Source organism: Lissotriton helveticus, chromosome 4_1 (assembly GCF_964261635.1).
Source record: "Lissotriton helveticus chromosome 4_1, aLisHel1.1, whole genome shotgun sequence".
Taxonomy (NCBI): Eukaryota; Metazoa; Chordata; class Amphibia; order Caudata; family Salamandridae; genus Lissotriton; species Lissotriton helveticus.
The window spans coordinates 364,022,084-364,037,073 of NC_136063.1; the positions used below are offsets into that span (position 1 = coordinate 364,022,084).

The 14,990-nt window shown below is 47.5% G+C and overlaps 1 protein-coding gene across 1 annotated transcript in view; it reads right to left on the minus strand.

The window, feature by feature from the left end:
* LOC144828000 (fibrocystin-L-like) overlaps positions 1-14,990 on the minus strand; it is a 1,506,874-nt gene that overhangs the window by 377,560 nt on the left and 1,114,324 nt on the right. The window contains exon 56 of the mRNA XM_078686147.1: positions 5,408-5,600. Within this exon, the coding sequence (XP_078542273.1) occupies positions 5,408-5,600 (193 nt within the window). The remainder of the gene's footprint in view (positions 1-5,407; positions 5,601-14,990) is intronic.

A 14,990-nucleotide genomic window follows, 5' to 3' on the forward strand; every position in this document is an offset into this window, starting at 1 on the left:
TGGATGCTGTCCCAATAGAGTAGGGCTTGCTCAACCTACTAGGGCCGAACATTGCTGAGCCTGTTGGTATGCATACACTTTCTAGCATCATCAATTTATGAAGTATATAACAAAGTAACTTAAAATATTTTGATTTGTATGTCCAATTAACATGAAAGGATACTTAGAGCTTCTCAGTGATTTACATGGGCACTGTAGTATGGTAATACACATCCATGCAAACATGTGGCAGAGTCCCTGTATAAAGTGCACTTAACAAAAGGAGAGTTGATTTTGCCACTTGTTGTGCTCCATGGAGTGGTAAGGGTATTGTTATAAAAAATGTTACCTCTTTTAAATAATTATTACTTCACTATGACAAAGCAATCTAGAAAGAGATTTGTGGGAGAGTGGGGGTCATGAAATAAAGCAGTGCTTGGAGACAAGCCACGCTATCAAAATGTGAAGATTCTTCTCCTGAAAGAAATACTTAAGAGGTTCCAATCAGAAAAGGAGAGGATGTGGCGTATCAACCAGACCTGCTGGCTTTGTAACTCAGGAACCAGGTTCAGGTGTGGGCTCAAGATCCTGTGATTCTGGGTAAATCCCTTAATCTCCTCGTGCCTACAAAATAATGAATGTGTCCAATTGTAATATAACTTGTGCTCTTTTGAAGGCTCCAATACTTTTGGGTCGAGTTCGCGCTATATAAAACAGCAAAAAACATAAAAATTGCATGTCTTGAGCAAGCACTGGAAATCCACATCAGACAAACATTTATGCCTTTGCGTGACTAGTGTCCAAATTGTCCATCCACCCGTGCTAATATCTGCAAGATGAGGCAGGTGCACACACTGCAGTCCAAATGATCTATCCACCCAGGCTGATTTCTGCAAGATGAGGGCGGTGCACACACTGCAGTCCTGGACAAGGCAGAGCGCTGAGTAGCGCGCGACGCCCTTATGTTGGTCATACCTGTCCCCGGGGGAAAGGAGGAGGTGGGAGTACTCCCACCTCCCCCATAAGCATCCAGTAGGCGGGTTACTGCAGGTGTGAAGCGGAAGCACTTTAGTGCTTCCGGTTCACACGGACACTCAGCGGCCTGGTCCGACCTGTCTAGACTGGCCTGTGACCACCCCCCTTTTAAAAGGGGGTGTGGGGAGCACAACACTCTCTTGTTCCACTCTCTTGTCCCCCACGGGCACAGCACCCGGGGCACCAGCGGCCCGTAATTTATTTTCCCCACCCACCATCCCCTAAGGCAGACAATTCAAATGTATTGGTCAGAAATGTATTTTGATGGTTCTCTTAAAAGTTTTTCATTACAGGTATCTCAGAAGATAGCATTCATGTAAACTTGATGATTGGGTACATTTTAATGGTGTTTGTCAGTAATGTATTTGCTATGTTCTTTTAATTTTATTGCAGGTATCTCAGGAGATAGAAGTAATGTAAATTTGATGATTCAGTACATTTTAGATGTGTTTTCCAGTAATGTATTTGCTTTGTTTGTTTAATTTTATTGCAGGTATCTCAGGAGATAGAAGTAATGTAAAGTTGTCGATTGGTACATTTTAAATGCGTTTGTCATTAATGTATTTGCTTTGTTCTTTTACTTTTATTGCAGGTATCTCAGGAGATAGAATGAATGTAAATTTGATGATTTGGTACATTTTAAAGGTTTTTGGCAGTAATGTGTTTGCTTTGTTCTTTTACTTTTATTGCAGGTATCTCTAGAGATAGAGTTAATGTAAATATGATGTTTTGGTGACTTTATAATAAAAGTGTCAATATTTGTAAGCTTCTCAAGTACAGGATTGGTAATACAGAGTTATGTAATTGAAGTGTGTAACGTTGAATAAATGTCAGTACATGTTATTTGATTTCAGGTAATAATGTTGTATTTAGTTGTGTGTGTCCCCGGTCAGGGGGTAAGGTCATGATTGGTAACCATAGTCTTCGGTCCTTAGCTGTCAGAAACATGTAACTCCAGGGGCAGTGACAGCCGGTAGGTGGGCTGTCGGGGTGCGGGCTGGGGGATTCATTCTTCCCAGTGGGCCTGTGGCCTCCCCCGGACACGCATGCGCATCAGTATGCAGCCCCCGTTATGGAGTTTAAGGCATAGGGCGTAGGGGGGGGCCGGGGTGAAAGTATCCGTCCTATAGGCTGTACCCCATGCGCAAGCCAACTCCAGTGGAGTAATTTTTCGTAGTTGCTGGGATCAGGAGGCTGCCAGTCATTGACCTTGCCGTAGGCTCTACAGGGGACATGCAGAAAGTGTATATATGCATTGTTATATTTACAGTAGGAGTGTTGTGTGTATTATAGTTAAGGTTAGCCATGTGACATCATCGGTCTAACAATGTATCTGGCCTTTCTGCATAATTGTACATAATGTTAATAAATAATGTTTTTTAATTTTGTAATAAATAAATACGGCTGTGGGTTACTCCCCCTAATCCAAAAATTGGTGTGGTCTCTATTCTTGCCTTGAAGATGGAGGGAGATCCTATCCGGACAAGGGCTGGCTGTGGATACCAAAGGTAAAAAAACGGGGACTTGGGGGAGTACCAGGCCATAAGAGACTGGGGGCGCATCTTGAGACCCGGTGACCGTTATAAAGTGTTTTTATTTTAAATAGGATATTTCTTTCACTTTTGCACCATTTGTCAGAGAAACAGAGTGTGCAGGACCCGCCACAGGTCCTGAGCTCACTGTGAAACCATCTCAAAGACCCGCGCCATTAAGTTGTTATTTTTTTCTGGGGGTTCGAGACTGTGTTCTCACATGTCTGGTCTCTTAATGAGGCTGTTCTATTATTACACTGGGACACCGAGCATGTACTGGGGAGGCGGTTAGTATGTGGGGGGAGGGGGGCTTCAATAAGCACACAAGTGCATAAAAAAGAAGAAAGAAGGCAAAGTAAAACGATGTGAATTCCATCTGTGAGTAAAACAGTGTAGAAAGCACCAGAGCTGTGCATTGGGAGTGTGGGGGGGAGGGATTGGGGGTGTCGGGGAGGGTGAAGCAGTGGGACAACTACTCCTGCACAAACACTCTAACATCCTACACGGACATACACGGAGCCAGTATGAAAGCCGAGAATGCCAGAAACTTCATTGTGCACAACAATCTTACCAAACATGCACGTATAACTACTGAAAGGGAAATGGGAGAATCTTCTCTCATCTGACCTGTTAACGCTGCATAGAGGACTCAAGCTTCCTGGAGTTGTAGCTCAGTCGGGTGTGTGCCTGCCACAGTGATTAGTTAGTCCAGTCCTGTTTTTTTTACAAATTGCTGCATTAAAGCAGAATGAATGACCATGGCTAACTCAGCAACAACAATCTGTGATGTAAGCAGCGCACCAAATCACAAAAAGCGATGCGGCAAAATTTAAATAAAGATGGAGTGGAGACACAGCCCAGAGCATGTAGCCAAACTAACAATTCCACCTAGTGCTGCAGCCAGTCGCGACACGCAATAATCGCGGGGGTGGCGGGGATTTAAATTACATTTAAAAAACTTACCTGACAGGGTTCGCCCTGCCTCTACTCCGGGGTCCCGTCGGCACCTACAGGTACTGGAACACCCACGTCACTGCTGGCAACCCCTCTCAGCCAATCCTGGCTTAGCAGGGCTGCTCATCGCTTGCCCGCCTGTCCATTAGGAGACCGAGAGTTTAGAGCCTTTGCTCAACCATCGCTCTCCTAATCGGTATGCGCCAGCCTACCTATTACTGAGCATGACTGGGCACGGTGCAAAATTCACCGACCCTCCCCAGTCGTGGGCACTTGTGCATTGTGCTGCTGCCTTCCTGCATGCCCCTGGTGAAGGTCTGACAATCATGCCAGTCAACATGAAGTCGGACTGTCCACCCCCTTTAGACTCTGAAGGGGGTGGGCGGTCCGACGTCATGCTGACTGACATATATGATTGTCAGTTCTCCCTTGCGTCTCTGAACTTAAGTAAACTGAGAGTTTACTTAAGTTCAGAGACGCTGAGGGAGCTGTAGGCGTGGGAGTCATTCCTTATTTGCGATTAGCAATTAGTGAATGGCAAATAAGGAAGCGATTTCAAGGGTGCCAGGGTGTCCAAGGGACACCCTATAGCACCCCTGAAATGGCAATGTACACTGGTGTTGCGCCCACACATACAACTTAGAAAAATGCACTTAGGTACATTTTTCTAAGTTTTTGCTATTTACCACGTAGTTAGACTTCGAGGTAAATAGCAGCCCCAGATTGCAAATTCGCAATTTTAAAATGGTTCATGAATTGTATTTAAGGAATCTCAATTTGAGATTCCTTAAATGCAATTATTCGCAATTTAGCGATTTCTAGAATTGCGATTTTTGCATTTGGGATGATGAATCTCAGAATCTGGCCCTTTGCGAGCCGATTTTGGCTTGATGAATCTGGCTGTTGGTGTGTTAAGCACCAAAATCCATGTTATGCCCTAATTTGAGGGTGAAAATAAGAGACATTTATCGTACTTGAATCCTGGACACCTTGGTGTCAGTTTTAATATGGTCAATTATTTATTGCATCCAACACTAGGGGACATGCGTAATGAGGGTCGTAGTACAACTTCCTATTGTGATAAGCCAGAGTCTCTGCACAATGCCACATTTTATGTTTTTAATCTTTTTTTCTTTAGGAGTAAAATATTTTTCCCAGTGAAGAAACTCCTTGTTAGGAGGGGGGTTGATCCAATATCGCGCACCACAAACATTATTTACGTTTGCCATGTTACCTTTTGTGACATTCTTACAATAGTACATCCAGTCATTGGCTTTGTGAAGAAGCCCTACAACAGGAAATAATTGTGCAATTCCTTGATTGAGTTTTGATCTAATCTCAGGGGGTTCCCACCCGTACTTCTTGCACATGTTGTTTGCTCCTTTATTGCATTTGTTTATGAGTCCAGTCCGCTTTCTTTTCAATATCTGGATGCCCTTAGCACGTTTTAGACTGCCCCGGCTTGTTTCGTGCCCTCACATCTCATTTTAATTCCACTGTATCCCTTTAATCTTTGATTAGTGTGCAACTTTTTTTGTATTTCTGTTATGGCTCACTGCATAAACGCTTTTACCAATTGCAGTGCCATAAAACTGTAACATTAGCTGGGTCCGTGATGTCAAGACAGATCAAATAAATCTACTTTTTAGGGGTGAGGGCGGGAAATTGGCTAGGTGATTATGTGAGTCCAAAGACCGCATGATCAAACTTACAACGATTCTTCATAATGTCTTAAGCCCCCCTGCATCTAAGAAACATTATTTTCAAATAAAGAGCTATTCGAACCCGCCTGCCCACATCTTAAGTAATCATCTAAAATATTCTGCACATTTTTTTTTATTATGTGAAATTGAGAAAATGATATATTCCTTTTTGTATGGATATATTGATGTAGCTATGGTACCTACCCGCTGATTGGCGTGACGACTGGCACGACTGACGGTGGTGGGGGTGGTGGTGGTGGTGGCGGCGGTGGCGGTGGGTCGATGCAGTCAATGTAGGGACATTGATACACTACTAGCTGAACATTGACGTTGGTCATGGTGGGATCCACTGTTCCGGCAATAGCCCGCCTCATGCGTTGGATTTTTTGTCCAGCCACTTCAATGAGAACATGTAAAACTTTAGCACACTGACACCACATAATTATAAAATAATTACAAAGTATTGAAAGAATCTTCTGGACAAATGGTAAAGAAAAGGTTAATTCAAAAATATATGACTATAATAGCACCGATGACAGAAATATAAAACTGAGCCATCATCATGCAGAATTATGAAATGTACATGTGCAAACCCCAAAAGTTGCACAAAATGTTCAGATACTACTAGGACATCAGCCGAATTGTCATACATCTCTCCAAATTAAAGGTTTATGCTCACAGGGATTTTATAAACTATGTTTATAAGTTTAGGAAAAGAGAGCTTTCTATAGATCAGATTTGCACATGGAATTTGTAACAGCATTATGTTGACACATATGGTCCAGCAACTAGATAATGCAGCCAAGCGCAGCACCAAACCTTGAATCGCTAACGTGCTACCCCAAACCCATTGCCACAAAGATACATGACATCTTTGTGAAAGATAACACAAAATGTTTCATAGATGAAAGAACACACTAAAGGTGGCACTCGGTCTCCTGACAAGTGTAGTGACTCTCTCTTCCTCAGAAGATACAAGCACTCTGTATCTTCAACGCATTTTCAAAAATGTGGTGTTCCACAGAAACAAAGAGAACAGAAAGGAAATTCACAATAAACAAAGAACAGCTCACCTATTGCATAAGAACTGCAGAGCACTCGAGAAAACCTGGCGCAGAGACCCAACACCGGACAACATGACTGCCCTCAAGCTCGCCACCCGAAAACACCACCAGCTGATCCACGCCACCAAGAAAACCGCATTCAAGGAACGACTGGACAACAACGCACACAACAGCAAGGAACTCTTCAACATCGTGAAAGAGCTCTCCAACCCCAACGCCGGAAACAACGACATCACCTCTTCGCAAGACCTCTGCAACTCCCTCGCCTCCTACTTCCACAACAAGATCGCGGACATACACAACAGCTTCAGCACTCAACCGACGCACGCCACGACCGAACCACCTCCCCCCACCACCACCCTCTGCACCTGGACCCCGATCAGCACCGAAGACACCATCCGCACGATGAACTCCATCCACTCCGGATCTCCGACAGACCCCTGCCCTCACCACGTCTTCAACAAGGCCGACGCTGTCATCGCACCCCACCTGCGGGACATCATCAACACCTCCTTCGGCATCGCCACCTTCCCAGAGAGCTGGAAGCACGCTGAACTCAGCGCCCTACTCAAGAAGCCATCAGCAGACCCAACCGACCTCAAGAACTACCGCTACTCGCTGCTCCCGTTTCCGGCCAAAGTCATCGAGAAGACCGTCAACAAGCAACTGGCCGCCTTCCTCGAGACGAACGGTTCCTTCGACCCCTCGCAGTCTGGCTTCCGGGCCAACCACAGCACCGAGACCGCCCTGATCACAGCCACCGATGACATCCGAGCCCTGCTCGACAACGGAGAAACAGCGGCCCTCATCCTCCTGGACCTCTCCGCGGCCTTCGACACTGTCTGCCACCGTACCCTAGTACAGCGCCTCAGCAACGTCGGCATCCAGAAGAAGGCACTGGAGTGGATCACCTCCTTCCTCGCCGGAAGGACACAGAGAGTCCGCCTCCCCCCGTTCAGATCGGAAGCCACCGAAGTCATCTGCGGCGTTCCTCAAGGCTCCTCGCTCAGCCCAACACTCTTCAACGTCTACATGAGCCCCCTCGCAGCCATCGCACGCCAGCACAACCTGAACATCATCTCCTACGCCGACGACACCCAGCTGATCCTCTCCCTCACTAACGACCCCGCCACCGCCAGAGCCAACCTGCACGAAGGGATTACAGACGTAGCCAAATGGATGTCGAACAGCCGACTGAAACTGAACTCGGACAAGACGGAAGTCCTCATCCTGGGATCCTCACCCTCCGCCTGGGATGACTCCTGGTGGCCCCCCGCCCTGGGCAGCGCACCCAAACCAACAGACCACGCACGCAACCTGGGCTTCATCCTGGACTCCTCCCTCTCCATGACCAGACAAGTCAACGCCGTCTCCTCGTTATGCTTCAACATCCTGCGCATGCTACGTAAGATCTTCCGATGGATCCCCACCGAGACCAGGAAGACGGTCACCCAGGCCCTCGTCACCAGCCGTCTGGACTACGGCAACTCCCTCTACGCCGGAACCACCGCCAAACTCCAGAAGAGACTCCAGCGGATCCAGAACACCTCAGCACGACTCATCCTGGACATCCCCCGCCGCAGCCACATCTCCGGACACCTGAGAGACCTGCACTGGCTCCCGGTCAACAAGAGAATCACCTTCCGGCTCCTCACCCACGCACACAAAGCCCTACACAACCAAGGACCAGGATACCTCAACAGCCGCCTCAACTTCTACGCTCCCAAACGCCAGCTTCGTTCGACCAGCCACGCCCTCGCCGCCGTCCCCCGCATCCGAAGAGCCACCACAGGAGGAAGGTCCTTCTCCTACCTGGCTGCCAAGACTTGGAACTCCCTTCCGACCTACCTCCGCCTGACCCAGGACCACCTCGCCTTCAGGAAGCAGCTCAAGACCTGGCTGTTCGAGCAGTAGCGGACCCCCCCTTAGCCCCCCCCAGCGCCTTGAGACCCTCCGGGTGAGTAGTGCGCTATATAAATGCTCTGATTGATTGATTGATTGCATATAAAGCCTGCTGTGCAAATTATGCTGTCTCAACTTCACATGAATCCCCTGAGGCTAGTCATTGCATGGCCTTGTGTCAGTTCATAAAATTAAGACCCACGTTTACTAAGGTGTTGAATGGGCACTCATGTGATAAAGTGCTGTAAAGCAGGGCAGCAATCTGACATACTTTATAAAGGTGCTTGTGCACAGGTCAGACTTGTACTGCGTCACAAAAGTGACTTCTTTGCAAATCCTGGCCCATGTATAAGCGGGAAGCACAAACGCCCAGTCCTAATTCCTAGAGACTGGAATACATAAAGTTGAATATCTCCCAGGTAAGGAGGCAACACCCTCGACTTTAACAGGTATGGTTAATAGTAATGACTTATTTTTGCTTTTCATGGCACTGGGCCCGATTCACAGAATGAACTTAAGACTAAATCCTAAACTTACTACTATTTGGTATTCACAGAATGCAGTTACTACTTTCGGGATTCAGAGAGTGAACTTACTACTTTCGGGATTCACAGAATGAACTTACTACTTTTGGTATTCACAGAATAGATTTAAGACTACTAACTTTAAGTCCGAACTCGGGCCGTAAATTCCGGCCCGAAGGCGGAGCTTCCGGCTTGGGGGCAGAGCTTGCACCCCGGAGGCGGAGCTTCCGGCCCGCAGGCGGAGCTTGCAGTTTGGAGGCGGAGCTTCCGGCGCAGAGGTGGAAATTTCAGCCACGGCTAAATCCCCACCTCTGAGCCGGAAGCTCTGTCTCCAAGCCGTTTCCTATGCAGGAGAGAGCAGGAACCATCTATTAATTACAAACAGATGGTTTGAAAGCTCGCTCCCACAAGGGAATCGCCAAACGTGCACGTGTTGCCATTCAAAACAATGCAATGCGTGCATGTTTTTGACTGTAAAACTGAATCGATTTCTAAAGGTCTTTTTCCTAAGCAGAGCATGCGTGCTGCGTAGGCGAGACCTAAAAAGACTACTGGGCCCACACAACTATACTGCTCTGGGGACTTTTCGGTCCGCATCGATTCAGTCATGCCGGTGCATCCTACAGGGTTTACAGTGTTTGATTTGCTGGTGTTGAAATTTCTTCTTTCTAGCGACAACACGTTCACCTACCAGCACATTTTGTACACTTTTAATTAGCATACTACAGTGTTAGAGGACTGATGAGAAGCGAGGAGGGGGAGGGTTGTGGTGCCTACAGCCCTCATGGTGTCCAAACACCACGACCTTCACCTGATGTCAGACCACATACTAAAGTGCATGGGACCTGGTTCTCAAAGTAACTCATGACAGTAATCATGTTGCCGTTACATGGAGATAATTATTGTGAAATTTTTACTTGCTCTCGTTAAAAGTACTCCTGGTAACTGTCTGGAGGGCACTGAGTATAAAATCTCTACCATTAGATGTGGCATTTGCTCTATTTTTATTTTATTACATATAAAATTCGTCTTCTTTGAGATCACGGTCTTCCTCTGAGCCTAGTTATGAACCTCTCTCTCTGTCTCTCACACACACACTCTCCCCAGCTGTCTCTGTCTCTGAGGCCCCTCTGTGTCTCTTCATCTGTCTCAGCATCTTCCTCTCTGTATCGGCCCCTCACTCTTCCTCTATGTTTCTGTGGCCATCTCTGAGCCTCTCCCAAGGCCTCTCCAGGAAGTTCTGATTCGTCTCTCCGTCTTTGTGCGTCAGCACCTCCCACTCCGTCTATGCTGCCTGTCTCTAAGCTTCAGTATCTCACCAGGTCTCTTTGGCTGTCTCTAAGCCTCTCACAGTTTCTCTTTGCACTCCTCTCTGTCTCAGAATGCTGTTGTCCAAATGTCTCAGCACTGACCGCTTCCAGTCTATGCTGCTCCTTGTCTGTCTCTGAGCCTTACCCTCTCAATTCCTTACTCTGAGTCCATGGCCATCACTCTCTGAGAGGCCTCCTCTCTGGCTCTGAGCCTTGGCCTCTTACTGTCCCTTAGCTTCCCTCTCTGAGCCTCACTGTCTGTCGCCGTGCGTCTCTCTCCGAGGCCCTTCTTAGTCTCTGAGCACCTCTGTCTCCAAGCCTCTGAGCCTCAGCTCTCACTCTGTTTCTTACTCTATGTCCCAGATGCAAGGCCGGCTTTAGTGCAGTGCGACTGGTGCGGCCGCACTGGGCACTGACCTGTGGAGGGGGGCGCTGATCTCAGCAGGGGTGCTGTTTTTAGCTATATATTATGTTAGGAAAGATGAGGAGGACTTTTCCCCTGTGGTAGTGGGAAAATCAGAGGAGGCGGTCATGGGCACTAGGAGGCGCCAAAAGTGATTGTCGCACCGGGCGCCACCAGCGCTAAAGCAGGTCCTGCTCTGATGCCTTGTCATACTGGAGTATGGAGTAAGAGTCACCTTATGCCATACGATATAGGCAGATTCAACAGTAGCGTACCAGATACTGAATGATAATGCCACATTTATTAATGTATTATATTCGTAATTGTGTTTGCATCAGCTAAATATTAAACCAAATAGCCCTGTGTCACATCGATGGCAGGAGTGCACTCGTGCGGTAGCCTTTCCAGATTACATAAATTGCCCTTGTGTCACGGTGATTTTGCACTGACATTTCCAGATTATACAAATTGCGCCAGTGCAACTCGATACTGGCTTTATCCTGGCTGACAAGTTGACAGATGAAAAAGGAACATTTGCACAAGTGAGCCTGTCCAAATGTCAGTGGGAATTTGCCTGAACTTGCACCTGTGATTTATATGTATTCCCGCTCAATTCTGTCAAACCAACACTTCACAAGAAATCTTGAAATGCCCCATAGCACAAGGGAGCCAGTTCAGCAGCAGGCCTCTGATCCCATCTTACAAAAAACCCCAAATATAAAATTAAAGAATTGTCAACTGCATAAACCCCAGCTAATTGCGTGTGGGCGTCCCTACATAAATTGCATTTAAAATGCCTCTGAAGCTATGAAGGTTCAAAAACAATACTCTATATATCAATCTAATCAATCAGTCAAAATTGTTTATCTGCCCGTATGCCCAACCACTTTCAAATGCCACTTTTTGCCATTGCTAGGGGCCATATATATCAACTGCAAAAGACACGTAGATGATGGACGGAATGCAGGGCAAACCAAACATTAACCCAGTTTAGATAGCCATATGCAAATCAGTCTTGACCCTGTTGCGCCTCATGGGAACAGTCCAGCCAAACTGCCAAGCCAGGTCCTCCCTGGACTGGAACTAAGCAATCTGGGACCCATTTCGGGGCATCATCTGGTTGCAATCTACTTCAGTCCCCAGCACACGTCAAGTAGTAAGATGGGTTTCCCTATTATGATTAAGAACACATTGTTATCTTATCATCATACAACATAAATATGAACAATTCCTTTTGGTTCTTATTTTCAGGTTTTATTTTCGACGTCTTGTGTATCAGCTTGATACCAGACTCGGTATTGAACTGGAGCGGCATGAGGTCCGAATATTACACACACAAAGAAACCAGGACTTGAATCGATAAGGAGACGTTTACAATTGACTGATAACTGGGACACTCCGCGTAGATCGGATCCCAAATGTGGTTTGGAAGTATCACCACATTTGAAATTTCGACATTTGAAGGATATAGTCTTGAGGAAGTCGCGGGATCACGCCCCTTTAGTGACGAAACACGTGTTGGCTGTGGCTGTTGAAACTGAGACACAATAAAAGCCTGAAACACAGGACAAAATTATGAAAATCCACAATACTACAATCAAAAATAGTCTCTAAAATGGTAGAAAATTGCTTAGTTCAATGTAGATGGTAAATGCGTCACACAATACAGACAAAAGTGTTACAGGGAAGGTGATGCGTTGGTTCCTTGCTTCGGGGGAGGTGATGCGTCGGTTCCTTACTGCAACGCAGGGGAGGTGATGCGTCGGTTCCTTACTGGAGAGGAGGTGATGCGTTGGTTTCTTACTGTGGTCCAGAGCGATGCGACGATCTGGTGCGATGCAAGAAAATGGCGTCTTTATGTGTTGCGACAACGTTGGATACCATGCGTGCACGCCCGACGGCCATGCGGCGACCTGGGTAACTTCTGAGCTGCAACAGGCCCTGCGACACGCTTCTCCGGTTATGCACTGGCGACCTCTGCAGCGGCAACGCACTTCACCGGTGATGCAACGCGCTTCGTCGATGATGCGACGGCGAAAAGTGGCAGCGGCGGCATGCTTCTTTGGTGATGCGATGGCAACTGATGTGGCGGTGACACGCTTCTCCTCGTTGCGTTGCGCTTCCAGCTCCCAGTGACTCGCGGCCTTCGCAGGGGGCCCTAACAACAGTAGGCACCTATCTGCAGGCAGAATTCTACAGCAAGGGAATTCAGGGGAGCTTGTGGTGAAGTCTTGTATCCCTGAAACCTCAGGCAAGAGGCAAGCTCAGTTCAAGCCCATGGAGATTCTTCTTCAAGATTGCAAAAGTACACACAGAGTTCTCCTCCTTTCCTTGGCAAATAAAGTAACACCTGCAGGCCAGCCCCAACAGCACAGCACAGGGGCAGTCTCCTCCTTCAGCTTCCTTGGTTCTTCTCCTTGGCAAAGGGTCGTCTTGATTAAGCATGGGCGGCAAATCCGTTACGTCCACGGATTTTTCGGATTTTTGGTGAATACGCAATCCGTGTATTTTACGTATTTTCCCAAAAATCCGACAAAATCCGCGGATGTAACGGATTCCCCCCACCCACTCATGTAATGGCGCCAGCAAGCTGCCAGCGCCGTTGTAAAATAGTTACAAAGTTAGCTTGCACAGAGCAGGTGCAGCTAACTTTGTAACTATTTTTCAACGGCGCTGGCAGTTTGCTGGCGCCATTGGAAACAGTACACACATGGTCCCTGGAACTTGTTGAAGCCCAAATGCAGTGACTCATTCATCAGCCCAGAAACAATCGAGAGCGCCGTCGAGGCTGGGCAATGTGCCTTCTTTACCCAATCTACCGTCGAAAGTCAGCTGTGATGCTGGATAGAGAGGCCTTTGCATCCTTGACTTTCACGAGCACAATCCCTGTGCTGTCCCTGTGAGCAGGAGTCTCTGTATCTTCATCTGCTGCTCTGATCGGCCTCTGACCTTTTATACACACAAGAGGCATGTGCAGCACAATCCCTGTGCTGTCCCTGTGACCAGGAGTCTCTGCATCTTCATCTTCTGCTCTGATTGGCCTCTGACCTTTTATACACACAAGAGGCATGCCCACTCGCATGGAAGCCCGTCCGTTTGGCCATGAGTAGCCACATTGTGTTCGCACGGGTTTCTGCACGTTCGCGAGCGTTTTGTACAATAAAACCCTCGCGAACTTGCAGAAACCCGTGCGAACACGCAAAAAAAAATACGCTGGGATCCGCGGATTTTGCGTATTGTCGCAATACGCAAATACGCAAATACGCAGATCCGCGGATTGCCAATACGCAAAATCCGCCCATGCTTAGCTTAGTCTTGATTCCCAGAAGTGATCTAAAGTCTTGGGGTCTGGGCCCCAGTGTTTATACACCAAAATCCGTTGTCTCTGAAGGCAGAGAGTGTCTGTACCAAGTCCAAACCAGTTCTGTGCAGTCCTGGAGCACTTTGTTTACAGGACTCCTTCTTTCTTTTGACAGTGGGGGCCATGGATATCAGACGCACCACAGGAAGTGGAGCCATCATTGTGGAAGGCAGGCACAGTCCTATTCAGACAGAGGTGCTACTCCTCCCACCACTCTACATGTAGATATGTCTATTCAGCCCTGGCTTGACTCACTCTGTCTCCTGGATTTCCCCAGCCCCTGTCACTCACAAACCCAAACCAGACATGGAATACACAACCTAGAAGAGGCAGGCTTGGACAGTTAGGCAAGAAAATACCTACTTTCTAAAAGTGGTATTTTCAAACACAGAATATTAAAACCAACTTCACTAAAATATGTATTTTATCATTCTGAGTTCAGGCATACTAAACTCAAATTTCAACCATGTTTAATGAGTCAGTTAGGATTATAAGGTGTTATAATCAAACTGCCTATTCTGCCCTATGGGGAACAGGTAGCCTTGCAAAAGTGAAAAACGAAAATGGGTGTATTTCACAATCAGGACATGCCACACACATCAGGGCATGTCCTACCTTTTACACACAATGCACCCTGCCCTTGGGCCTACCTTAGGGGTGACTAATATGTATAAAAGGGAAGGTTTAGGGACTGGCAAGTGGGTGCACTTGCCAAGTCAACATTGCAGTCACAGACTGCCTTCAGGCTCTGCTATGGCAGACCTGAGACACACTTTTAAAGGCGGCTCCTGTGGGTGGCACAACCAGTGCTGCAAGCCCACCAGCAGCATTTGATTTACAATGCCTGGGCACACAGGGTGCACTGTACTAGGGTCTGACAAGTAAATCAAATAACTCAATCATGGAGTCACTAATCAATACATCAATTTAACAATAGGGAGAGCATATGCACTTTAGCATCCGGCCTGGTCGCCCCCACGCTCCTCACTCCCCCTGCTTCTGAGCCTTACCTGCTGCCAGTGCCTGCTCGCCGACGCCGTTCCCGCGAGCCAATTGGCTCCCACGCTCCCGCCTCCCAGCGAACCCTCCCTCCCGGCTCCCTTCTTAAGGGGACCTTGCTTCCTTCTCTGAGCGACCACTGCGCCTCCGGCCTGGTCGCCCCCACGCTCCTTACTCCCTCTGCTTCTGAGCCTTACCTGCTGCCAGTGCCTGCTCGCCAATGC